Source organism: Cygnus olor, chromosome 5 (genome assembly GCF_009769625.2).
Source record: "Cygnus olor isolate bCygOlo1 chromosome 5, bCygOlo1.pri.v2, whole genome shotgun sequence".
Lineage (NCBI taxonomy): Eukaryota > Metazoa > Chordata > Aves > Anseriformes > Anatidae > Cygnus > Cygnus olor.
The window spans coordinates 17,340,838-17,368,040 of NC_049173.1; the positions used below are offsets into that span (position 1 = coordinate 17,340,838).

Genomic DNA, 27,203 nt, shown 5'->3' on the forward strand with positions numbered 1-27,203 from the left:
AGGAAGTAACAGAGAAGGAGATGACCAGAGACACCAAATCCCTTTACTTCAGCAATCTGTTTTACACCATCTACGTGCCGAGAGAAGCAAAACATAATGGCTGGATGAAAGAAAAGCAAACCAAGATTTTTCTGGAGTTTATTTTGCTCTAATTTTAGGAAAAGGAGGTTTGCTGCCCCACTTGCAAGGCCTAATTACCAGGTGAGCTGATCAAGTGTTGCCTTTTAAGCTCACTGTAAAGGACATGTATTGTGTCTGGTGGCCAAGGCTCTGCTGTCTGGATGTTCTGAGCACCTGTATGTATCGAACATCCGTCTAACACATCTTTGAAAATGTTTTTACTTCTGTGTGACTGAGAACTGCAGCCCAGGTGGGAACTAGAAAAGAAATGCTGCCGACAGTGACTTCCACTGGTGTCTTTGCTTTGCAAGGCACCCAAAGGGGGTAATCCCTGTCCAGGGGTCTTTTCAAGACTTGTTTTTCCAGACTCGTAGCCTGGAGCCTGCAGGAGGTGGAAGTGATTTACCTACAGCCACCATCAAGACCTGGATGCTCAACAAGTGATCTCTGCCCCAGCAGGCTCTCAGGAGAGGCAAGTAGTCCGGTATAACACCCTCTTGCTTCTTTACTGAAGAGTAGCACGCCCATTGCTAAGGAAGTAACTGCACTTCATTTTCTTAATATCATCCATTATAAATCCTTTAAGACTAATAAAAGAGCTGCAATATCTAAGGGTATGTAAGTGTGCATTAAAAGGCACTAAAACAAAAGTTTTACTTTGCTTCCTGAAAGGTCCCAATCCGTATGACTTTCTTAAGTCTAAATGCAGGTGGGGGAGAGCTCTGAAAGTGCCGATGAATTTGATACTAAGTCTTCGTGTTCTTTAATACTGCACAGGTGATCAGTCTCTGGCCGTGTTCCCAGGGGCCTGTGCGTGGCCCGTTCAGCCCGGTATGCTGTCTGCATCTCTGCCATCCTCCAAGCTGCAGCGCGAGCCTGCAAAGGACTGTTTGGTGCTTTTTGCAGCCTTTTCAGGTCACGTTCAAGAACTTTGTAATTTTTCTGCTGCATCCCTCCTCAAAAACTCTGAGGCCCCTTAACCCTGCAGATAATTTTAGCTCTCTGCTCTGGCAGAGGCCCTGGCAGAGGAAGGTTTCTGCCATCTGGTAGCCTGTCATACCTGAAGGGCCCTTTGCCTGTGTTTGGAACGAGGAGTTATTTTTGATGCTGGCTCTGACGTTAGCCATGGGTACTCCTGGAATATTTCCAAGTCTTGTAATTGCCATTGTATCCTTGTTTTTTCCTCTTTTTTTTTAAAAAGTTTCCCTGCTTACGTTCTTCTGTGCTTTTCACCAGGATAGAAATAGAGAACCCATTTTCTTGTTTTGGACTACCCAACACAAGACTCCTGTTTCCTGCCTTCTGGTCCCTGGCCACCCTTGGGGCACTGTCGCCCCCACGCAGCAAGCAGACAGAACTCATCAGGTGCTGTCCTGAGCACACAGAGTCACCAGTGTCCTTACAGCAGCACAGGAGAGCGCTGCATCGGGTGAGTTACACATCAGTTCATGGCCTGAACTGGGAAAAAGCTTTTTGTTTCCAGCTTCAGTGATGTAATTCCTATCTGTTTTTATAGTAGTGCCTTTCAGTGTGAGTGATGGACAGGTTAATACACAGTCTGAGGGGCAGCTTTCTCTGCTGCAGGAATAAGAGCAGCAGTGCAAGTCAGCAGCACACCAGCTTCTGCATCTGCTGCAGTCTTCCTCATTGACCTTGGACAAACCATATAGTTTGTTTATGCCCCAGTCTCTCTTGCTGTGCAACAGGAAGGAAAAGCACCCTCCCAGATCTTGCTCTTGCACATTCAGAGCAGCAGCTCCCTTGTGCAGAGTTCAGCTTGGGCTGTGTTTGGACGTAACGAAGGTCTGCTCTCAGTGAGAACTAGGAACAACTTACTGTAAATAAAACTAATAACAGCGCTGATGCTCTGTATACTTTGTAACGCTCTGTGTACTCTGTGAGAGTACACAGCCTGCACAAGGCAGCATCTGTGTGTGTTCAGATAAGTTGCACGCAGCAGCCGTTTTGCACCAGCTGCCGTGGTTGCAGCGCGGTGTGTCTGTCGGTTGTGCCGGCGGTGGTAGGTAGGGGTGTGAGCAGCTCCGTGTGCGTTCCCATCTCTGTGTTCAGTGTCTGCTTCTGGCACTGTCATCTCTTTCATTTATGAATGAGTGGGTGCGGGAGGAGAGGGCTGGGCTGGCTGACTCGACTCCTTTGCAGTTGTACTATAAAGAGCACACAGGAGCTGGAACACAATCTCCTCCTCCTTCCCTGCACTGTTTCACCGACAGCCTCGCTCACAGCTGGAGGAAGACAGCCTCGCCAGCAGCCTGAGCAGAAGCTGGAAGAAGGGAAGTCTTGTGCTCTTTGCTCTGCAGGAAAACCATCTTTGTATAAACTGCTCACAGGTGAGTTTCATTTTTTACCTATTCATTCTTAAAAGCAAACAATTTTTCCATCATTGCTTATATAATGTTACGACTCCTGGAAAGGTGGCAGAACAGTTTTTTGGCTAGGTTGTTAAAAGTGAAGCAAAGCAAAACAAAGGAGGGATTCCAAGGACTCAACCAAAGCAACGTGTCCAAAAATTCACAACTTCAAAATGAATTTCCTTGGCAGGTTCCCACTAGTGGAAAACTTTGAATAGAAGCTCTTCCAAAAAAACTTTCTGGAGTTCCAGTTAGGTGCAAGGAGAGCCAGATGTTGAAGTTGTATTGATGAGAGGGAATTGTTAAGATAAACTAAGAATCTGTGTCGTGTTCGCAGCAGGGAACAAGAACAATAGCCACTAGATAAATTTCAGTAGTCATTTTCAGAGCAGTTAGTAGGAGCATATATGTTGACTAGATACAAACTTTTTAAAATAATTAACAAGGTATTTAAATACTTCACTTCCTCTGAAGACATAGCCCAAAAGTTAGGAATAACTGCAGAAAACTGCTAAACCTTGGTGTGTAGGTACTCTGTGTACAGCCATATAGATTTGTCTTTGTCTCTCAAAAGTTTGCCATTAATATATTTTCCAAACAGTAAGACGCTTTTCTTGCTGCTGTTCAGAACCTGCTAGAGAAACTTTAAACGTGAAGGGTTGTGTAGTGAAACGAAATCCATTCTATCAGAAATTAATCTGCCCTTTTTTTTTTTAATAGGATTAGAAACATTCATTAGGTAGGTTGCCTGTGTTACTTATGTGTTTTTCTGGTTCTTGGCAGTCATTGAAAAGCAAGCAAGAAAGTAAATCACTGAGAGATCCACTTCCAAGTGGGTTGGGGATGGGGAGTTGAGAAATGGAAAATTTAGAAGAATTTTCAGCCTTGTACTGCGCTTTTCTGTTCAGAACACATGCAGATATCTAGTAAAAATTTCAGGAAATTTAACAGTGAGACAAGGAAAAATGGCTACACACAAGTTCATAAGATGTGACACCGTCACTGTGAGCGTTTCAGGACATTCTGAGCAGTCTGTTAATCAGCTCCTGCTGTGACTTTTTCCACAGTAACACCCTGTGTTCACATTGCCTCCAGAAGAGTATGACATTTGACCACTTCTTCTTTCAAGTTTGCTTTAATCAAGAAGTTGCTAAGAAGTAAGTCAATCCCCCGTGCATGTAATGCCCTCTCCTCTTCCTTTTCTGAGCAAACCAAAAATTTACTGTCCTCAGCGCTATCCTTCCTGCCTCCCCATCTTATTGCTTGTATTTTGTTGTTCCCCATATCTCGCTGCTTCTATGCATGCAATTGTAAGCACTCTCAGTTACATGAGCGAAGAGGCAGAAGGTAACTCTTTCCAGCTGAGCTTATGTTTGGTGCTGTAAAGCTGCATGTAATTCCAATGATAAAATAGGAGATAAATCCCCAAAGTTCTAGGAATCTTTCCAGGGTCTGGGGAGTGCACCATGAGAAAGTGTTGGTTTTACAGAATCAGACCAATATTGTTGTTCTGTGATAGGGGGGCACAGCTGCGAGGTGATAATGTCTACATCACAGCATTGTGATTTGAATATCACAGTTTTAAATTAAGAAAGAAGTGATGGTTCCAATATTTCATAAAAAAAAAAAAAACTCATCTCACTTGGCATCTGTAGTGGGATTTATTTAACTCACTTTGTGGCTGGCAGAGAAAAAATGACTCCCTTACTTCTGGGACCTGAGGACTATAAAGAACCTGAGACAGCAGGAAAAGAGAGAAGAGAGGTGGAGGGGAAAGGGGAGAGAAGTGAGAAGGATGCATCCCAGCTGAGCTAGATGTCATCACACTAGATGCCAGCTAACATTGTGGGCCCAGAGCATGGCTCAGCTGATGGACAGATGGATGGTCAGATGGACTGGAAACTTCTTATCTGGGGTTGAGCGCAGTTAGAGGGGACAAGTATTCAGAGGTGTACATATTAACATACATCTACCTCTCCTAAGCAGCCCTGTGGTTGCTGTTGCTCAGATGAACCAGGAGATATGTAACTGCGAGTTTTGCTGGCATCCTGTTTGAACAGCTCACGGGGATGAAAAGTTTTTCCTTGCTAGCTATTTTAGATCTGACCTGAGGGCACACTCACATTTCGCTGGGGCTTTATTGCTGCTGCATGTTCTTGTGTCAGGGCAGTGATAACTGAACAAAAAGTTATTTCGGGCTCACGAGGGCATTTACACAACTTTTCTAATTATTTTTAAATGAAGAACTGTGGAAATAGAACATGGCGGCCTTGTGATGCTGATTACCTTACAATTAGCTGGATGTTTCCTCTAAGAGATTTGCTTTTCCTATAAAGCTTATTTTGAGTGGCTTTTAACAGTTGTTATGAATTATTCTGCCAGCTGAAGCATTTGCAGAGCTGCTGTCCCTGACAGCTGATGGTACTTGGTTTTGAAAAGACACAGAACAGCTTTAATGTTTAGGAGAAACTGGCCAATAATTTTAAGTGAAGGTATTAGTAATAATCAGCAGCTAGGAACAACATTGCACTTTATGCTCTGAGGGATGGATGCATCCTCTGTAATTCCTTTGTCTCCACTAAAAACCGTGCTCTGAACTCTGTAAATCTGCTGGGTAGCAAAAGCAGAACTTTTTTGCCACTTCATCTGGAAGCTACAGCTAGTATGCCTGAAAAAGAAAAAAGACTGAATATTAGGCTTAAAATGCTCTGTTAGAGAGAGGTTGAGTGATGGGCTCACCTGAGGGATACAGAACTCCGTTCCTCCCTGTGGAGCGCTCCCGCCAGAAGTTGTTTCTGTGGCAACAAATCCGTCTGCAGCCGGGTTGTCTTGGGATTTGATCTGGGGATGCTTATGCACAGATCTGTCACTGTGCCAGAAGCAAATAGAAATTCTGGTCTATAGGTAACGGAGAGGGCACTCTGCTGCTGCTACTGGCGCTCCACAAGAGACATCCTCCTGACAGTCTCCACTTAAAAATTGCTACAGACAGCTTTTGCTGCAGGATGAGCTTAATCTCTCATTCCTGAACATCATTGCTTCGTTCTGCAAGCTTTCAAACTTCCTTTCTCTCACATTGTTTGCTCTTGGCTGACAGTAAAGACACACGAGCTTTGAGGAGTGAGAGATCAAGAATGAACGTATTACAAAAGCAAATGCAATCAGACTATCAAACTTCAGTCACTTTAATGACACCTGAATAAAATGCCAAATAATTTTATTTTCCTTCTGTGAAAGGAAGAAGAAATTTTACTCTGATGGCTAATGATTTAGTGTCTATGCACATATCTAATTAGTGTGTATCTATTTTATGCTCTACATTTAAGAAGCAATTAGACACAGCTTTCAATGTAGGAATTATTTGTTAAACTAGTTAGAGGCTTAAACTAAGGTGACATAACATTATTACTTGGAATTTGAATTTGTGTCCAAATTTCAGAGAGAATCTTACACCTCCACACCAGAGCAAAACTTGCATTTCTGATTAGCGTTAGAATCCCACCTCTCCTGCACAAGGTTGTCCATCTTCTACCCAACAACTCATCAGAATTCCCCTATGAAAATAACTGATTCTCTTTCTCTTCTCTAGTCAAGTGAATGTTGGGACATGTGAATGGTTTACAGTAAGCTTGTTACCTTTGCCATAGGTTGCTTCTCTGACACTATAAAATAAACTTTATACCTTTCTAGAAAATAAACTTTTTCCATTTCTGTGAGGTCATGGTTCCTCAAGTACTTTCTCAATTTTTGTGTTGAACCTCTTTTACCCAGATTTATACCATTATCGTGGGCAGGTTGTTTCATTAAAAGAAGATTAGAGAAGGGTAGTCACTTTTCAAGCGTATGGATGGTTGAGTTTGTGACTCCAGAGGGGATGCTGTGACTTGCCTCCCAAGGAGAGAGGTGGCAAAAATGACAGGGGCTCTGGCAAGGGGAGGCAGGTAGTCGTGGCTCACGTGGACGATGGTGTCATCCGAAGGTGTGATGGAGAGCGGCTGGAAACATTTAGGCTCTTCAGCAGAATGATGAAGTATAAGAACTCAACAGCAGGGTGCTGAGGAAGGCTTCTTACACCCTCTGCGAGGGCAGGCAGGGGTACAGAGGTATGGCTGGGAAAATGGAGGAGAGAATAAGGGCTCGTGTACATTAGGAAAGGAGGACGCTCGGAAGTGAAGGAATAGAATAGAATGCCAGGTTTTGTGTAAGTTGTAATGACAGTTAAGGTACTAGCACTTAAAATCATTTGAGTAACAAAATATTTTTTTTACATGAAAAATAAGAGAATTGAGGAAATGAAAATTCAGGAAATGAAAATATAAGGAAGCCTGCAGATACAGATGCTGGCAAATGCTGTTTAGAATGATATTTCCACTGGGGACCGGGTCGCTGGAGTCCTGTATCTTCCAGTTAAAAAGAGAAGAAAAAAGTGAAAAGAACTGAAATTTTCAGTGGTCATCTAGGGAGTGAGAGCAAAGAGGGAAAGAGTGCAGAGGAAAACCTTGTCCAAGGCACAAAATCATGAGAAGTCTGAGAAATAACGTTGCAGAACAAGCTTTAGATGTGGGTATTGACTTAGATCTTCTGGAAACTTGGCTAATTTCCAAGAAGGAAACTGCACAAAAGAGGGAAGCTTAATTAAAGGCAGCAAAAAGGGATAGCTAGAAGAGTTAAATTTCTACAGGCTAGATGGGGACTATCTGAAGACAGACACACATGCATGCCCCCTCCCCAGAAAAATACAGAACGGGCTGAACTGAGGGGACTCAGCTGAGGCTGAAAGGAAACAAGCTCGGCTAAACAGCACTGCGTGGAAGGGTGGATGGTGTGCTAGGCTTGAAGAACAGGATTTAGAACAGAAAGGTTTGAAACACACACAATGGGATCAGTGTAAGCCAAAAACACAAACCCGGTACATGGTGACAGGGCACGCGATGCTAGGTGCTGGCACTGAATGGGTTTATTTCCTGTCGTGAGTTTTGTCTCTGTGATCAAAGTGAAGCCAAACAGAGGAATACAAATGAAGTTAAAGAAAAATGAGGGGAGGAAGTGTAAAATCTCTAAATATTATAAACAGCTTTTTACTTTTCCATGTCTTAAAACTTCTGCTGTACAAAATGAATATATATATGAAGATAATAGCATTTAAAAGAGAGATGACGACTTTATTGAATGTATCAGTATTTGCTGGGGTGTGCAACAGTGAAAACATTGACCGGAGGTCTGTTCAATCTCTTTAGACACAGCAGAGCTTCAACCACATTTCAGTTACACTTGGCAAGTCAAATTTTTCTTCCAGACAGACTTTGCTGTTTGTCAGATGTGATCAGTCAAATGTTGATTATTGCTCGTCCAAGTTGCTGCTCGTCAGCAACGCTGCTCAGTCAGCTCTACCCAGTGAGCTATCAGTGAGGGAGGGGAAGCAGTTGTACAGAATGTTTGGTTGCTCTAAGTGGGATTAGCTTTCCTAATTACTTTCTGTTAATGAGATGGTTCTGTTTGGAGGGCATGTTGTTCTGATATTTAGGTTTAATTACACTGTCTGGAGGCAGTGGTATTATAAAAGATGTAAGCAGAAGGAGAATTTGGTCCCTCCTTTGGTCTCTAACTTGTTAGCTTCTGAACAAGATTTCCCTCGTAGCCAGTGGGTGATGCAGGGGAGGCTCAACAGCAGGGGCTGCCTTGGGTGTGCCCTTGCTTCAAGTGCCTGTGGGTATGGAGAGCAGGCTGCTGTCAGTGCACACGTCAGCTACATCTGTACTGTGCCTTAAGTGTCTGGGCCAAGGCAGGGGCTAACACCTGATGTGCTCTGCCCAGCCGTGTGCGAGCACTGACCGGCACAGGGGGCTGCCAGGGGGCTGCGGCCCATGCTCAGCCCGCTCAGAAATCTGTGGGGCCCTGTGTGTGGGGCCACAGCTCCCTTGGCAGCATTGCTCTGAGGGGCATGGGCCCTGTGGCGGTGCCGAAGGGCAGGGGGCGCGCTGGCAGCCCGAGGAAGGTAGCCGTGTTTGAAATGTGGTATGGATATGGCCTAAATCTTCAGTCGCTAAGTTCTTGGCAAGACGTCTGGCATTGCCCTGGGGAGTGCGGTGCTGGTATCGGAGCAGGCTGCAGCTTCAGTAAAGAGTCAGACAGAGTCTGGGAAAATGAATCAGAAGAGTGAGACGATTTGCTCCGAGACTGTAGATGGTGAAATGAATCAGAGCCCATTTACTTCAGGAGGGAGAAGTTCCTACTTCTCAGTCTCAAGCTTACAACACAATTGTTCCAGGCCTTGTTCCTTACTGGTATTTTTGCTTGTTGATCATGGCTTGTGTGGCTTCTAATCCATAAGACCTACTTAGGCTTGGCTCTTCTTCCCAGCTCGCTTTAAATGAGGATTGGCACACAGATTCGGGATTATGAGCGGTTCTATTGTCTGCAGTTGTTCACTACCTGTTTGCCCACTTGTGAGGCGGAGACAGGGCGGCGTTTTGTCATCTGTATTGAGGAGGTTTGTAGGAGAGAGAGGCTGAGGTGGCTGAGGTTTTAGCTGGGGGAAAGGAAGATTTGGAGTTGTTCTCTGAGGAACAGAGAGATTTAAGATTTATGCAGAAAGTGGTGTAATGTGGAGTTTTCTTCCACCCACTGTCCTGCACATCCAGGCAGCCTCAGGAAGATGTATCCTGAGAGCAGGAGCTAGCGCAGTGGTGAAATCCTGGAGGGTCACGTCATCCACCTGGCTGATCTTTAACAGCAGGAAGGAGGGGGCAGATGAGGGTCATTTTCAAAAGCTATGAGCCAACTGCTTGAGACAACTGTGGCATGACTAATTCCTGTTATATGATTCATCTCCCTGCTATTAGTTGGATTGCTTGCCTGAAAATACGCATAGTGTGAACTTATTATTACCATAAATAGGGATTTTCCAAAGTGAAGTTTCTTTTCAGCACTTTCCTGTGCTCAGTCAGTTGTTTGGACCTTGCATTTGGTAAAACAGCCCCAAACCTAGGTAAAGAACATAAAGCACTTTGAGATGTGGGACAATGTGTGTATATTGTCCCCTCTGCCTTCCTTACCCCCTAATGTCAAGTTGTCCTTCATATGGGCAGACCTCATCTAAGAAGTCCTAAGGTGTCAAAATGTCCAATGAAATGCTACAGCGGCAGACCAGGGATTTTTTTAAATTATTTTTTGTGCACGTAAAGTCATGTAGATTTCACTTCCATATAGCTTTAATTTCTAAGGGAAAAATTCCCAAATCCAAAACACTAAAAAAAAAAAAAAAAGAAAAGAAAATGATGACTCATTTCAAAACTTTTTTTTTTGGTGGAAATGGTTTTACTCCATGTCAGATTTATACAGTTTGTATTCATGCTATTGCGTGTCGCCAGAAGGGTCTGTTGTGCCACGTCACCTGACAAACAGTAATAGAGAAGAGCATAGGGGAGGGTATTGAGAGCTCTCCAAACATTTATTTGCATTCAAGGGGCATCAGCTGGACCATCCTCGAGATGTTTGCTAAACTTTAAGACAGCTCTACATCCCACACACCATCTACCCCAGTGCTCCACTTACCTTTGGTAGTGGAAACTTTTTTTGTGGTGTTTAACCCTATCTCTTGTTCAGGCTTACACAGAGAGCACGCTTCCTTCTTTGCAACAGTCTTTATCATGTCTGAAGGTTTTTGCTGTGTTTGCCCTCATCATGGTCTTCTTTAGACTAAACAAGCCTGCAGATCATGAAGCTCTGTAAGAAATAGCTGAATCAGTGTGGACCACAAACCTAAATGTTCTACATTCAACCCACTTTATAAGTCAAACTTTCAGTTAAGCAGGAAACCACCTAGAAAGACAGCAGCTGAGCACTTTTGGGTGGCTGTAAGAGAGCTAAGGTACCATGGACCAGTAACTCAGTATTACACAGTACCCCGGAGTCTATACTGGGAGAGGTCATGGGGGGGAACTTGTTGAAATGCAAAATTTACCTTCCTGGAAAATGTCAGTATTTCAGAAAAAAATATCCTGAATATCCCAGCAGATTATCATCCTAGGCTAACCTTTGTCCTTTTAATTAGAACACCAAGTCGTCTTCTTAACTGATGTGCAAACTGTGGTATATGAGATATGTATTGCATCTGATAAAAGAAGTCCTTAATAAGGCATATTGTATTTTACAGCAGAACACTGGCAAGGATGAGGGGGTTGCAATGATCACATACTGAACTGGAGTCAACAATATGCTTCTGGGTAAAACCAACACAAAGGAAACATATCGCATTGGGAAGTCTCAGCAGGCTGTGAGTACTACCTCTCCATCCTGTGCACCACTGTAAGGCACTTGTAAGATTAAACTACATTACCATGATGGGAAATGAGCATTGGAACTAAATTTAGAGGTCGTGAAAGTATATGAATTAATTCATTTCTAATATACATTGACTATCTTCATTGGCTTCTAGCTGCCTTGCATCAGTCAGCCCACACTGCTTACATTTAGCTGCATAGATCAATATTTTCAGCTGTTGGTGGCCAGGGAAAAATTCTGTAGAACAGTTAATGACATACCTGATACTCTGTAAGCCACCAAACGAAGCCATTAAAATGTTCTCTACTAGAAGATTGTGAAGCTTGAGATAGAGGAGGATGGGGCTAACTACTGGAGAAGCAAGGAGTAAACATTTGCATTTGCTAATGTGCTGCAATATTTTAGCATACCCACTTGGAACTATAGTGTTTAGACCATTGTACTGGAATAGTATTTAAAAAAAAATCATACACAACACATTTAATGTCCAATCTAGTGCTTTCAAGAAGCATTAACTTACTAGGAGAAAAAGAAAGATTCTTTTCTTGAGTAGCAACATGAAACTGCTACTCAAATTAGCATTATCAATTCCTAGTGACGTGTATGGGCACGAAACCCTGAACTATACCACCACTGTGGTTCAGATGGCATCCGAAGTTTTAGTGATGAAATATTTAATGTAAGTAGCTTACTTCAGACTTTGGAGAAATTTGATGATAAACAGAAATTAAGAAGTTGAGGCAAATTCCCAAGATATCAAAGTTTGAGCAAATGGATTTACCCAATGCTGTGAATAATTGCATGTCTGTGCTAGGGAAAACTGGGCAGTGGTGACTAATTAGTCTTTTGTTTATGTGGGTTCTGAAAAAATGTTGCTGGCTTCCTTCTTTGACAATAGGCTTATAAATGGAGTCATACAGTAATGACAAAAGTAAAGTGATTTGTAATTATTGGAATACTTCTATGGTTTCCTCCCACTGAAACAAACACACAGAGGAATAATTATTGTTGTATGCAGAGATTCATGTTAGACGGCTCCCCTCACAAGTTAACAAATATGGAATGGGTTGTGTGGAGACCTAAAATAAGTTTAGAAGGGAATTCAGTTTGAGAAATTGAGGTTGGGTTGGGGGTTTTTTCATGCCTTTTTTTTCCCCACCCCAATTTACGTAAGATGGTTTCAGAGGGTTGAAAAGATACATCCTTTTTTACTGTATGCCCCTGGTAAGACTCTCTTGCAAATAGCACATACAGAGTTTGTGCTTCTGTTGAAAAAAGCAGACTGAAACAAATCAGGAATGAAAGTACAGCAGAGAATCTCTGAGGTAGCCTGTCTGCTTTACAGATGACAAACCCAGCAGAAAACAGAAGTAAAACTCCTTGCAACCAGCTGCTCTTCACATAGAAGTTTGACAAAAACAGTACTTCTGTGTACTTTCTGTGATAGCGACTTATACTTCACACTCCTAGGGACCATGAACTCTGGTGTCTATTTTCAAGCGTTATGTTTGATTCCAGATTCAGTGAGAAAAGTTTAGAAACTGACCCATTAAAATATATATATATGGTCAGCAGAGAAATTAACTGTATTCCCTGAAAAGACGCATTGATGCTGCGTGTAAAACTAGCTGCACTAAAAGAAAGTGAGCAGCACAACTGAGTGCACTGGGGTCAGCAATTAGAAATCTCCAGTCTCTAGACTAATCTCTAGGTCTCTGGTGCAACCTAATTTTTATCCCACTTGCACATTTAAATCAGGCTATGATCTTTAATGAAAAAATCGTAATTTCTACTGGACTTCTGTCTTAATACAAGCCATACCAACTCTATCTGACCTCAACAAAACCAGTGCCCTGCTGAGGTGCTTGGGCCAAACCTGAGCACCTTTCTTGTAGAAACTGAATGCAGTCAACCTGCATTGCCTTGGTTTTCTTCCAGGCCTGCCAGCACCCTCTTCCTTTGATCTGCCCAGACCACGGGTCACAGCACTGCAGCTTTGCTGTTTCGGGTCCCTGAGCTAACAGTGCTAACGTGCACACATCCCCATGGCTTTCCATTGTGCCCTTACGAGTAGCTGTGTAATAACTTGCCTTATCCCAGGTGTTCAGCAAGGATAAAATACCTTATTCACTAGAATTGTTTCCACCTTTAATAAATGTCCTGTAGCCCACTGGTTTATCTCTTGGAGTCATTGGTATGACATCTGAGTGCTTCACAAACACTAACCAGTTACCTGCAGGAAATGCCTGTCTGTAAGGCAATATAACTTTGAATTTGTGGAGACAGAGATGGGGATTATATAGTTTGGTAGCCCAAAATACTTGGACTTTTTCTAATTTGCCTGTGTATTTCTTAGAGTGCAAAAGGTTCCACAGACTTTATCAGTGGTGAGTGGAGAGGGCGCCTGGCTTCATGCCGTGTAAGTACTGCATCCCACTGTAATTCTTTTCTTCTGAGCAGTAACAGAGTGACTGTAAATGCATTGTTAGCCATCCTGCTGCATAACGAGATATTCCCCATTGAATACTGACAGTCAGATTTTTTCTTTCCAAGCGTGGTAATTTTGCATTTGTCCTCGGTGGATTTAATTTTGTTTTCAGACCAAGATCATTTTAAATCCTGACTGTTACGTACTCCTTCCCAACTCGGTATCATGTTCTGATTTAATAAGTGTGTTTTCTATCCCACTATTAACAGGATAGAAATTATGAAATTATGAATTGATGTCATATGAATAGATAAAAATAGTAATTAGCATCCTGAAAAGGGCAAATTGTTGCTCCCAACTCAATCCACCATTCCAGATCAATAGTGACTACAGGTGACTGCTTTTTGACTGTGGTTGCACACATCAGGCAGTACGTATAATGCCTTTGCAGTTTCCCAGGTGTTACTGAAAATGCACATTGGGATGTGTCAAAAGTCTTTATGAAATCAAGATGCTCTACATATGTTGCTTCCTCTCCAGCTATGCAGACACATACTTCATCAAAGAAGGAAATTAGATTGGTCCCACACTACTGTTTCTTGTTGAATCCATGCGTCTGTTTCTTATTGCAGCAGCATCTCTAAAGCAGCGCTGCTGTCCTTGCTGCCCGTCTCTTCCCCCTCATCCTCCCTGGCTTTCTCCAGCCCTGAAATGCAGCTGCTAACTCTTCTCTCTGATGTCCTGCTTTTCCTCCATACACCTCTAGCCCTGGTGTATGGGACTCTGTGTGAGAAAGGAATTATGATATCATGAGAGCTACAGCTGTTGAGAAGGGGGCTGTCAGGGCTGAAACCAGGCTGAAGAGGCTATGAGGACAGGGGTGGCACTGAGCTGAGGAAGGTCATTTCTGGGAGCTGGGGTACTGACACGTCTGGGATGACATTTGGGTATGAGGCTGCGTGAGGCAAGGCTGACAGTTGCAGGGAATGGGAAGCAATACGTTCATGGATTAATCAGTGGAGATGAGACCAGCTTCCACTACTGTCCTTCATCCCTTCCAACTCTGATTTCCACTCCCTGGAGCAGCAACATGAGCTGCAGCCTGATAAGGCTGCATGACGCAGAGAAGAGCACCCATCCATGCCTGAGCCGGCCCTCTGACAGCAGGCAGGTAGGGCTGAGGTCAGAGCTTCTCCCATCTCCCCAAGGAAGGGTGTGAGGTGCGTGCAGCTGCCAACCCCAGCTCACAATCCGCTCCTGAAGTACGGCAGGACTCGCTTGGGGTGAGTCTGAGCAGCTGTGAGTCACTGCTGTAAATACCCATGTATGTGTACCGATTGTCTGACAGCTTGTTCTGGTTGAAGCTGAGCTGGCTGGTGTACGATTCTTCAAACACTCTTTTCACAAGACAGGCAATATGTCTGTTTTACCCCAATCTGCCGTAAGTTCTGAAACATCATCAGTAGTAATTCACAAATTGTTCTAGCTGATTCTCTCAGACTGCACAGAGACTTTAAAATATCTGCTGGCCTTTGCTTATCTACTTTGTCTGAGCTTCTCTCCTATTGTTAAAAAAAAATAAATTGTGAGATACTGGGTCACAATTTTGCTTCTGAAGATTGAAATAAAAAATAACAGCAAATATTGCAGCCATGTTTAAATCTATAATTTCTGCTTCTGCCTCATGTACTTGTCTTTCCTTTCCCTTCCTTTCCTTGGGGAAGTAAGAAACAGGATATTCCAATAAGAATTGGATACTCTAGCCAATAAAGAAAAGAAACATCCTTATTGCCTTTTTTGGCTCTTTCCACTTGTGACCTTTTTACTTCATCATTCCTCTGGTTTAATCCAGGCATTGTTGTGCCATTTCCTCATAGTCAGCCTTAGTCATGCACCCCAATTTCCACTTCATTCTACATTTTTTCAGGGGGATTTTGTCTAACAGTATTAGCTTTCTCAAGTAGCTAGGAACCTGAGTCTTCAGAAAGAAAGGTGGTAACAAAGGAACGGTTGTTCCTTCTTTCCTCTCTCTTAGCCAGAGCATCGCCCCAGTGAGATGACTGAGCGTGCGGAGGAGGCAAGAAGGGGCAGAAAGCATCTCTTAAAATAGTAATAAAAGCACGGTTATCTTCTGTGGAAGGAATGCTCAGCAACCAGGTGCCATTTTCCCTTTCTCAGATCCTGCCTTTCCTATTGCAGCTCTCACAGCCGCCCCACCTCGCCCCGCTAACCCTCTCTCAGGTTTGGGCCTGCCAGTCTCTGCCCAATTTACATTGCTCCACCGCTCCCTGGTCTCTGCTGCTACTCATTGCTTCCAAGCCCCTTCCTCTGACCTTGTTCTTCCAGGCTTTGTGAACCAGTGTTGCACCAAGCTGACAAACCCTCGAGCCTTGGGAGAAGTTTAGTGTGGGGGTTTAAAGGCTAGTGTTTATGTAGGTAATGATCTGAACCAAATCCAAAACTGAAACAATCTCAGATTTTTGGTTCCAAGATGTGCAGCATGGTCCAAGTCCTGCTATGAACGCCAAGTGACTCAGGTCTGTTTGTGATGTATGACAGGTGGAGGGACAGATTAAACAGCAAGAGATCTACTGCCATGTAAAAGCACACAGCCACATTATCCTCCCTGCTCACGGAAACAAGTGCTTTGTGGATGAGACAAGCTGTGAGCACAACTTTTGCAAATGTGTACCAGGAAGTCCTTTGGCTAAAAATGTGTAGATCTAATCAAAGACAGATTTCTTATGAGGAATCTTGTAGCAATCATTGAAACTGGAAAGAAAAAAAAAAAAAAGGAAAAGAAAAAAACCAACAGCCAGGCTCCATCCTATTACTCAGAGCTGAAGAGGCTGTTGTCAGTGGTTCTGGGTTAGTTCCTTTGCCATCACCAGCAGACAGCACTGAAGATGTGAGCTGCTCTGCAGTTCACAGTGCAGGGTGGGAATCGTGCTTTTGTCAGCAGCTAGGGTATGAAGGGAGTTGGAAAAAAAAAGAACCTGCTGTTGAATTGTCAGTGAGTGATGAAAGTTGGCTTATTTAAACAAGAAAAAGTCAGGCTCTCCAAAGCCCAGAGATCCTTGGCTTTATTTTTCATCCAAGAACAAGAGGAGTGTTTGGAGCTCATCTACATGTTTTCTTGCCAAGACTGGGGCTTAGGTAGGTAACACTGTAAAGTCATGGGCATATGAGAGAGAGAGAGAGAGAGAGAGAGAGAGAGAGAGAGAGAGAGAGAGAGAGAAATCTTGCCTGGAAATGTCTGCGGACTCGTGATACTGGAGGTGTTACATAAACTAAGCTCTAAAAAACCCACACAGCTGCACTATTAACATATTAAAGCTGTCTAAATGGAATGCCTGTGTGTTCCCATCCATAGCTGCTTTCAGCTTTATGATTATCTGCACCCCAGATGTTTTTCTTACAGCAACTTTTTCATTTTTCTCCTCCTACTATCTAGGCTGGCTTAGTAAGTAATGAGGGAGCTATTTGTCTTTTCTTTCCTATCCCCTGCCTCGCCTTTCCTTCAGTTTCCAATTTGCCAGGGAGCTTGTAAGTTACTGTGTATTATATTCCTAATAACAGAGTGGTCTTTAAAGGCTGTTCTTCCGCAACATCTGTTGGACACCCTCATTGCAATGTTTTGATACCAGTCTTGATGAAAAAGCATGCGGTTTCATTCCTGGCCAGTGCAGAGCTATGTTAATGTACTTGGTTTGTGGGGAAAGAAGGAGAAAGGTAAACTACCTTTATATTTCTCATTTGGCTACTGAAACTGTCACTGGTGAGGCACGAGGTGGTCAGAGGGCCCTGAGGTGTCTCAGAGCCCCCACACTGAGGACGTTGAAACAAAGGAGGAGTTTTCCAAGCTCACTTCATCCACAGACCAGAAGAGCAGCATAAAGCAGCTATTGTGCCAAAGAGAATCTGGACCTTTGTAACAGCCAGCCCTCTCTTCCTGGCCCCAAAACAGCGCACGCCAGCACTTCCTCCAGGAGCAGGAAACATTACTGTAATCAGAAGTGTGTATTATATTAGAACAATATCGTATCAATAAGACTTTCTCTGTGTCTTTCACATTCTGCATTCTGGCCAGACTTTTACGCTAAGCAGATATGAATTTTACAATCATGTTCTTCATGACATAATTTAATAAAAACAGTTTGAGTTCTTAGAGGAAAAGAAGCATTTTCAAAAAAACAGTGCAACTGTGGAGGACATCTGCTTTTTCTCAGATTTTCTCATACTGTGACCCATATTGGCCTACTGGGTAACACTGAAAAAACAGAGAGCTCTTGAACTATGAACATATAAAGACAGTTCTGACTCTTGAAAGGTATTGACAACCTTCAAAATACTTTCTACAGTCTTTTAAATTATTAATTTGGTCTTACCAACAGCAGCTGGGCACTGACTGGATGCTTTTATTTGTTAGGTTAGATGACGGATCCCAGATTTTTAGGCATTTTAGGCTGTAACTGGTTATGACAATCATTCTGTGCAGACAAACTCTTACCTGTAAAAGTCACCAAATTATTATAAAGAAATTATACCAAATACAAACTCAAATACAATTGTGCTTGGAATGGAGAAGGTGAGGTGGATAGTTAGGCTGTCAAACCTGTCTCAGTGCAGATTCTGTGCACGGTGCTCGCAGGCTTGATGCCAGACCTTACTGTAGACAGTAAAGATGCATGGCGGTTGTGCAGCCCCTGAGAAAAGCACAGTGTGCTGGATGGTGCTAGAGGAGTGAAAATGCCCCCTACGTAACAGTCAGTCCTTTGGGAAATCTGCATGTAACGTCACGGATAAATTTCTGTACGCACCTGTGATGCTAACATTGTCATCGTTGTTCCACAGGGAAGGTTATGGCAATCTCTTGGAGCAAACTTCAAACTAAACCAGACGTGTCAGTGACTGGGTCCCTTCCGCAGCATTTCTGCTGCCGTGCTCGCTATGTCTGTGGTCACTGTTGTGCCAGCCCTGGTGGAGGGGCGGTCTGAAAGAGCTGCAGGAGAACAGGAGCAGCAGAACAGAGCTTGCGCTGGCCTAGACTCGACCAGTCTTTTGCACAAGCAGTTTTGGACATTTTAGTAGTTTTGGAGACACTTAAAAAGAAAAATGCAAATTAGGGTAGTAAATGGGAAAGAACAACAAGGCTTTATCTTTGTCCCTGACAATGCTGTCTCCTTTTGAAGCCAAATTAACCGAAGCTTTACGAAGATCATACAAATTGCTAACCTTCCCAAAGTGTATGCTACAACTGCGCATTTTCTGGTAGTGGTTCAAAGAACTAATCTCACTGTCTTGCATCGTCACATAAAACATACGTACCCCTAAGACTGGGGCACAGTTTGTGTGCTGTTTTCCAGTCCTGAGCACTTGTGCCAAAGTGACTGAACATATCACATTAGGTGATAAAAGGGTGAATATGATACTTCGTTTAGTCTAGGGTTTAATTACTGTGGGCTGGCTGAAGGCTTAACTCTTGTCCTGGTTGAACTGGGTGCTAACCTGTTGTCAGCAGTGATTTTTATAACGGTCTGAAACAGTAATAGTTTAGTACGGAAAATGTTTGTCCAGGCACATGTTTGGATTGTAGAAGATTCTTTGGGTGAAAACAATTGTATACATCTTCAGTGCAGATGAAATGGGAAGATCCCGTGTACAGATAATAATGGGTGGTTTTTGAAAGTCCATGGCAAATAAGGAGTTTGTAAAAGCTTATCTTATAGGACTAAGACCATGGAGACATTATGCCAGATTTTTAAAGTGTCTTTCCGACAGACAGCTTGCTTTTGGGACTGTGTTTATGCTTAACTGTAAAAGAGACTGCTAAAATTTCCAGTTTATTCATCTTGATGGGTTGAAATGCATATTCTATGGTATTTTTTATCTAAAGGGAGACTTAAGTAATGGAAATTAAAAATCAACTATTCTGTGCACCTTGCATCCTCTAAGGAAGTCTGAGTGAACTACTGCTTTGCCAGAGAAATATTTCCATTTTGAACAGATTGGATTACTGCTTTTGTGCCTTATCTGTAAAAGAGAGATGATATTTCTTCACCTTTTAGATACTCATAAAGCTAAAGTGACAAATGTTTGTAAATTGCTTGGAAATTCTTTGACAGAAAGTTTTGTTTATGTGCACAGTACACAGAGCTACTCATATGAATCATGATTTCCCAGACAGGCTTTATCTTCTGTCAACGACTGTAAGAAAATTTAGTACTAGGAAAACACATCTTCCTGAAAACTGATGATTTGATAATGATATTCTTCCTTAAGATTTTCATGTGTTTTACCACCAGGTTATTAACATCCTGCAGCGAGTCATCACTTCAGCCTAAACTTTTTGTGGATGAAATAAGTGGTATATGAAACTGGATGAAATTAAGTTCTACATCTATTCATTAAAGACCCTGATGAATGATACATGTTGAGAGGTAGATGATGATGAATTCCACAGACAATGCAACTGAACAGTGTATTATTGACCATAATATCCACCAGACATTATCCCCCGTGGTATACATATTTGTATTTATAATAGGCTTGCCAGCTAACTGCCTGTCACTGTACTACGGGTACTTACAGATCAAGGCTAAAAATGAATTGGGTATCTACCTTTGCAATTTGACTGTAGCAGACCTCTTTTACATATTTTCTTTGCCTTTCTGGATCCAGTATGTTTTACAGCATGACAACTGGACCTATGATGAACTGCTGTGCAAAATCTGTGGCATCCTCTTGTATGAGAATATCTATATCAGTGTGGGCTTCCTCTGCTGCATCTCCATTGACCGCTACCTAGCAGTAGTGCACCCTTTTCAGTTTCATCAGTTTCGGACAATGAAGGCTGCTATGATTGTGAGCGCTGTTATCTGGATCAAGGAAATAATGACCTGCTGGTTTGTCTTTACACACGGGGAGATCAGTATGGACGCCGAGAGCCATGTGGTATGCTTTGAGCATTACCCCATCAAAGACTGGGAGCACAACATCAATTACTATCGCTTCTCTGCTGGCTTCCTTTTCCCCTTCTTTCTGCTGGCCTTCTCTTACTGTGGAATTTTAAGAGTTGTCCATAAGAGTCACGGCACTCAGAAGAAGAAGAAAATCCAAATTAAACGTCTGGTTTCAAGTACTGTCTTCATTTTTTTAGTGTGCTTTGCACCGTACCATATCCTACTTGTAATTCGCAGCGTATTTGAGAACAACTGCTCATTTGCTGACAAAATATTTAACATTTACCATGCTTCTCTCCTGTTGACTACTTTTAACTGTGTTGCTGACCCAGTATTGTACTGTTTTTCCAGTGAAAGCACTTACCATAACTTTGCCAAGATGCGAGACTCTTGTTTAACATGTTTAGGATGTCTAAAGACTGAGATGAAAGAATCCTATCAGCTGAGTGCTCCAGAAACTCCGAACAGGCCACAACATGAGCAACAGCCAGGCTTATTACAAAAATCATGTGATGCTACTGAAATAATGGAAGACTCTTCAATTAACATGGGCTATTTATAGCATTCATCAAAAAGGACACTTGTGTAAAATCTCCATGTATGACTGTATGTATCCATCTGATTTATCTGTGTATTAGTTTTACCTCCCAAAGGCTTATTAGCAATGCAATACAGTGAGGTGCCCTTAGCTACAATCATGTATATTGTCATTACGGTACCACTCAAAACCAGTCAACTGGCATTGACTGAAATAAGCTAGTACTCATGGTGTAGTTCTTTAACTGCTGTCTCTTTGCAGCATCTGGAGAAAAAAAAATCTCAACGATCTGTTGAAAAGGTTGGAGACAGAACAAATTAAATGTGCTACTATTACTACTTAAATGTGCTACCATAACTACTTTTGAAAGGAAAAAATTGATGCATTTCTCAACGTATTATGTACTTCTCTGAAATAACTCCTTCTCCAGCTAGTTTAAAGGTGTGCAGAGACCTTGCAAGAGCCAACTTGCTAAAACAACTGATCAAATAATGTGAGATGTTCTGGGACAACAGGCACAAGAAATTCAGCATCTGCTGAGACCTTCAGTGTGTGGATTGACTGTTGAAACTCGTCGTAAGGCTTCTATTGACTTCCAGAGGTATGAGATCTCTTGGCTCTGATTGGGATAAATAATTCAATTTGTTGACTTGGAAAAGAATGGGAGGTTTGTAGTATGTGTGGTGCATTTAACCCATGCATTTCTCTGAATCAATGTCTTCAAACGTGAATTTAGTTGCAACTAAATTCTACTGAACCTTGTTAGGATTTGGACTTGTGTCCTTCCAAATCTGTGGGTCTTGAGCAGCACAGACCATGCAGGCAATTAACAGTGGATTTGTCAGTGAAACTCCTAAATGGATTCTGCTCAAACTCTGTTTTCACTAATAGATATTATAGCTTAGGCTTTCATCATTGTTCAGTAAATACAGTATCAGAAACAAAATACAGGAATACCTGGAGACAATGGTAGTTAAAGATGAGGTCGTTGTGCTCTATAATATTGTTTCTACAACCAAGTCCTCTCTATTTTTTTGTTGGTGGTGTGTTTTATATATTTATATATATATATTCTTTCTACTAATGAATCCTGTTTCTTCTTTGTTATCTCATCATAATTTCTCGTATCTGTAACTGTTACACCATGAATATTACCTCATCCTTTCACTTATTCTATAGTTTCAAGCATTTCTTGAAACACCTCTCTGTATCTGCAACGCGGAGTTGATAACATGCAGCAGTGCTTTTTTTTTTGTTTCTTTTTAATGTCAAAAAATTGTCTAGACAGACCTTCTATACCTGGTATCTCAAATATGTCACTGTACACAGCCTCGCTTGTCTGTGTTTTTTAAAAGGCAGCATATTCTAAGAGTTTTCTGGAAACCACCCTTGTGAGTGCAATATTAGAATTAATTAGGCAATGTGTTTAATAAATAATGGTTTTTATTATTTTCTTTTATATTTGTTCATTTTGTGTTTGAAATAACTATCTTATGGCTTTGGCTCACAAGAGTTTATTTGTCATACTACAGATCCTCTCCTCTGCTTTTGCAGAAAGGATTCATGTCCCCACTCTAAGGAGGGGATTAGGTTTGCTTAGGTTAACATTTGCTTTGTTTAATTCTTTTAACATTTCTTTATACTTAGACCACTCACCATGCTGGATTAATTACCTTATTACATGCATTTTTCTTCTGGCTATCAGTGCTGTTTAGCTTTACTTTCTGTTAGTCTTTCCTCCAATCTCTCCAGTCTGCCTGTATCAGCTGAGTTGGAAGGCAGGGACTCCGGACTGCCATAATCCATCCGTGTACGTTGTTAAAAACACAGCCAACTACTCAGGCTCCCATGACCTGACATGCTGCAAGACACACACGTGGTTTGTTCTAAGATAAAACATTTGTTGCCCTGTTTATGCTTTAATTCTTTATAGTCACCCATGTTGTTTAAATTAGCTGGGATGCAGAGCATGCCACATTACATGCAATTGCCATCTGACAGATTACGACTTACTTATGTTGGTACTTTGTTGTGGTTAACTTCTGGTCAGCTGCTGCAGTTTAAATCAGATGGAAACTTGTGTAACGGTCCGGCATCCTGCTGCAGTTATCATCTAACCTGCTAACCAGGCGGGGAGGGAAAGGTTGCCTCTCCCTCCCACCCCAGCACAAAGTCAGTATTTCATCAACTCTTTCTACATTGTAATGGGTGGGCTTAGGCTGCAGAACTGCGACCACCATGGGGGGAATGTAAACCTCAGAGCTTTTCTATTTCATCCTGAACATAATCAAGGGTTGCTAGAGATATGTTACATATTGGCATTGGATTAAATACAGGGCTTGGGACTGCACAGAAGAAAGGATTTTTAAAATGCGCATTAGAGAAAAAGACTAATAATTTATTACATTTTATACTTCTTAACAAAATCTGACTGTTAAAACTTGTATTTTGGTAAGAAAAGTACAAAAGTTTATCAAATCAAGTTCCTTTGATAAAAGTCAGTGTTTGAAAAGAGTAATATACATTACATCTGTTCATCTAATAGGTCACTAAGCATGTAGCCCACAGAGAAAGAAATCACCTAACTCTTTATCTGAACAGGTATCTTTAAATTATATCAACTTCATTTTGTGGGTTCTGTGCAGCAGTGAACGTATGCCATCCTATGGGGTTACTGGCTTTGGCCAAAAAAAAAAATCAAAAAAAACAGCAAAACAAACAAAAAAACACTCAAGTATTCTTACTGAATATTTTACTTAATGGTTTTAGGTAGATAATTTTGGAGACTGCTAACGGAGCCATTTTCTAATTGTGAGATAGTTTAACCACAGTGTCCTTTGAAAAGGTTTTAAGTAAAATTAATCCAAAAAAAAAAAGAAAGAAAAAAGGCTGAGCCATAAATTATCCATTGGAACCTTTGGCAAATCTGACTGTCTATCAGCATTCTGGCATTAAGATTTTCTCTCATACATGTTCAACTGTTGTAGATCTTTGCAGGCTGTGTATCCTCATGGAAATCAGAAGATTAATGTTCTAAGTGTGCTGGTGTTTGTGGTACAAACTGATTTTTCTTATTCTCAAAGCATTACGCGTTTGTCTTAGATAAGAAGGAAAAAAACAAACCTCACCTGCCAGAAAGAATAACAGATTTAAGACATTGTTAGCTGTTGAAATACAGTCCTTTGGAAAAAGCAATGGGCAAACAGAACTGCCATTTGGATGCTGTTGAAGCACAATAGCTTGATGCTCTCCTTTTGTACCATTATAATCATTTTATGACAGGTAAAGCATCAGTGTCTGAGAGGTGCAGTGCAAAACAGAGGCTGTCCTTCCTGCTGTGAGAACTGACAACTAGCACATCTTCAGCCCAGACACTCATCTTGAGTTGACGTAGTAGCACAGCTTTCAAAGACGTAAGTCAGGCACAGTTCACACCTGTTTGTCGTGTACTGGTTCACTGTTAGTAGGCCTTTGAGATTTAATTTTTCTTCACTCGGTCTCATCAAGAGCTGTATTTCTATAACTGGAATTCATTTACAGAATTTTACTGAATGCAAACGTTCTTTAATTTCTTATTGTGCTTTGATTTCTAGGCATTATTTTTTAATCACTATGTACCGAACTCATTTAGGGTATCCTATTGTTAAGAATTAAAAATCTACAGTATTTCTGTATTACGCAGAAATGGACAAAATGTTTAACCATTTATAAATGGTAAACTACTGATATGAAAGAGGCAAACAGTGCAGCCTACCCTTTACATGGCAAGTCTTCAAGGCTGCCCTTATTTTCATAGCAGCCCTCCCTTTGTCTCCTTGCACTTCCACAAATGACCCACCGCTGCAAAAAAACAGTGTTAGAGGAAGAAGTGTGCAAGTATTTAACAACTTTTACTGCTGTAACACTGTTTTTTGTTTTGTTTTGAATACTCCACTGCAGCTGTCTTCCCCACCACAAAGTATTTTTAAATCCAAGTTGCTACAAGAGTTACTTCCTGTCGCAGTTACGAGGTTAGTAAAACAGGAACAGCAATGCAATCATATTTCATTTTAATGAGAAGTTTTCTTTGTAAAAGCCAGATCACCTCCTAGTATATAATATCATTTAATATCCATTATGAAATTACAGAAAAGAAAGGTAGACCAAATCATCATGATATCTCCTTCCTGCTTCACCAAAATATTATAAGGGCAATAATAACAGGTTGTGCATGGGCAAGACACCAGAGATGAAAAGTCCAGTACTTAAGAGACAGAGACTCATCTCTTACAAGGTAAAAAAGATCAGAAAAAGCCTAGGAAATAAGAAAGTAGGAGCAACTCCTGATTTGGAAGTCTTACGGGGCAGTTACTGCTGCACCTCTTGCAGCAGCTTCTCAATCATAAGCGAGTGGGTGTCGTAGAAGGGCAGCCCGTCCACTTCCATTTCTAGACTGGCAGTTTTTCCACTGCGGACCCCGTGCTGCACAAGTGCTTTCAGAAGCTTTTCTTCCTTAAAAGATAAAGAAATATGACATAATTAATATCCTGAATCAGACAAAAACATTCATCAAGATCTTTGTTTTAAACCTAGGGAGACTCTGACCTCATCCTCATTCATTTTGGATAGCAGTTCGTGAACACTGTTTTTCTTCTCTACACTCCCTCAAACAGCACATTGGTGTCAATGTTGAGTGCCTATATTGCGCAAATGTGAATCAGAGGAACCTCCACCTGAAGTATCTCAAAAAACTACCTGTTGTTTCCCTAGCAGAGCAACAAGCTGCAGATGCATTTTCAAAGAAAAAGTACAGAGGAGGAAGAGGGTATGTCAGGGAAAAAGGTTAACAAGAGAAACTAACTGGGCTGGAACCTAACAAACCTGAAGTTGCTCTTTCCCGGAATGCTTTGAAGTAATGTCTAATTTCCTTTGTTTAGAACTGCAAACTCAATTTTGTGTTTATAACTGTTATTTCCTTGCTTAACAGTGGTGTAAGCAGATATAAAGCATGTTCCAAATTGAGCTGTTATAGTACACAGAGGGATCAAAATCCTCGATTGTGACCTATGGGCCAGTTAGCATTGTGAGATGAAAAGATGGGATAAAATCAGCTCTGAAAAAACACTACTTCTATCAACAGTGAAATTGGAAGAGTCTGGTTTCAAATGGACTTACATGTAGCTGTTTTGTCCCCTCCCAAAAGTTTTTTCTGAAAAGCCACAGCCTCAGTAGCACCATTAAAGAAGAGACAGACCCCTCTCTCTTCTCTCCGGTAATCATTTTTGTGAAATTTCCCAGAATCTCAGAATTTAGAAACCTCTTCCCTTTTGTGAAATTTTGAACCTCCTGCTGAATTTCAATGAAGCTTACACATTCCATTTACCGTGGTAGCTATAATAAAAAGTCCTTCAGTGCATAAATTGTCTGTTCTTTCAGGAATCGTTGAGAATTCTGGAGACATTCAAAATGTCATTATTCTATATACTCTGCTCTTCATTTGACATGAAATGTACACATTAAAACTCTTCATATAAGGTTTTAGCATTTTCTGTAAAGATAATTTAATCCTCGAATTTTGTTAATAAAAATCTAAGAAGAATAAAAAGCCTAGTCACGTCTTCGCTTTCCTCCACCCCTCCCCTCACGTAACTTACATAATACCTTGATGTAGTCATATACATATCTTTTTTTCTTCCTTTCTCAAGAACGTCTTTTCTTTCTATGAATGCCTTCTTTCTAAGAATGCCTCTTCTGGTCTTTTGGTCTGTTTTACTTTACATTTGTGTGAGACCCTGCTTTGATGGAAATCGCTACTACCATAAGAAGCCCTACCAGTGTCCTTGACAGACAGCTCTATAGGTTCAAATACTTCTTATTTGATATTCCCTGCAAAAACATTAGCAAAGTCCTTTATATTCTGGACACAGATGAATGAACAAAACATTGCAATGTTAAAATGTCTAACGTTTTCTTATTAAATAATTTGTTTTGTTTTATTTATTTATTTTATTTCTAGGAAAACTTCTAAACCACCTAGAATATAGTAGCTTTAGATCTGAATTTATACACAATATGGTTGTATTTTACATACTATCATATATGGCCGAAATATAAACATTTCTGACAGAATCAAAGCATACCTTACATGGTTGTTTAGCAGAGAATTCAGTATAACTTGGTAACCTGCTTTTTGAATGCACTCCATATAAACATTTATCTTATATTTCCTGGTAATGCATCCTACATCTTAGCTGTAACAAAGTGAAATGAGCCACTCTGTTTCTATTAAAGAAAAAATAGCTATAGTTACATGGTGTCAGTCTTGACATCATGTAACAATACAGTGATGATACAGCTATTTAAGGAAATTACCTGAAGACACTCTTAGCATAAAAAGCACTACATTGTCATTTATCAGCAGCTTATATCATGCATGATGATACATACGAATATATGAATGCAAATAGAAACATCTGATCTTTCTGCAAAGAGATATTTTGTCTTGGCACTGAGTATCTATATGC

At 41.3% G+C, this 27,203-nt stretch overlaps 2 protein-coding genes across 32 annotated transcripts in view; one reads left to right on the forward strand and one right to left on the reverse strand.

Moving 5' to 3' along the window:
* The first annotated feature begins 901 nt into the window (after positions 1–901).
* Positions 902–26,284, forward strand: GPR68 (G protein-coupled receptor 68). 21 transcript variants are annotated; one of them, XR_005820656.1, is made up of 9 exons: positions 902–1,549; positions 2,352–2,468; positions 3,557–3,646; positions 10,645–10,764; positions 19,506–21,301; positions 23,246–23,301; positions 23,983–24,113; positions 24,640–24,710; positions 25,273–26,284. XR_005820656.1 is itself a non-coding variant. In XM_040559824.1 (6 exons), exon 6 carries the CDS (start codon positions 19,645–19,647, stop codon positions 20,722–20,724), a length of 1,080 nt encoding a protein of 359 aa, XP_040415758.1. In that variant the 5' UTR covers positions 902–1,549; positions 2,281–2,468; positions 3,557–3,646; positions 10,645–10,764; positions 13,129–13,191; positions 19,506–19,644; the 3' UTR covers positions 20,725–26,284. The 21 variants fall into 21 exon arrangements, 5 of the variants coding, with proteins under 5 accessions (XP_040415758.1, XP_040415757.1, XP_040415760.1 ...); XR_005820652.1 differs by adding an exon at positions 13,129–13,191 and having other exon boundaries at positions 19,506–24,113; XR_005820653.1 differs by adding an exon at positions 13,129–13,191 and having other exon boundaries at positions 19,506–24,113; positions 25,353–26,284.
* DGLUCY (D-glutamate cyclase) overlaps positions 24,736–27,203 on the reverse strand; it is a 45,503-nt gene continuing 43,035 nt past the window's right edge. For all 11 annotated transcript variants that reach the window (XM_040559813.1, XM_040559816.1, XM_040559818.1 and 8 more), the window contains one exon: positions 24,736–25,191. In XM_040559813.1, coding sequence (XP_040415747.1) covers positions 25,048–25,191 — 144 coding nt within the window. In that variant the 3' untranslated portion in view covers positions 24,736–25,047. The remainder of the gene's footprint in view (positions 25,192–27,203) is intronic.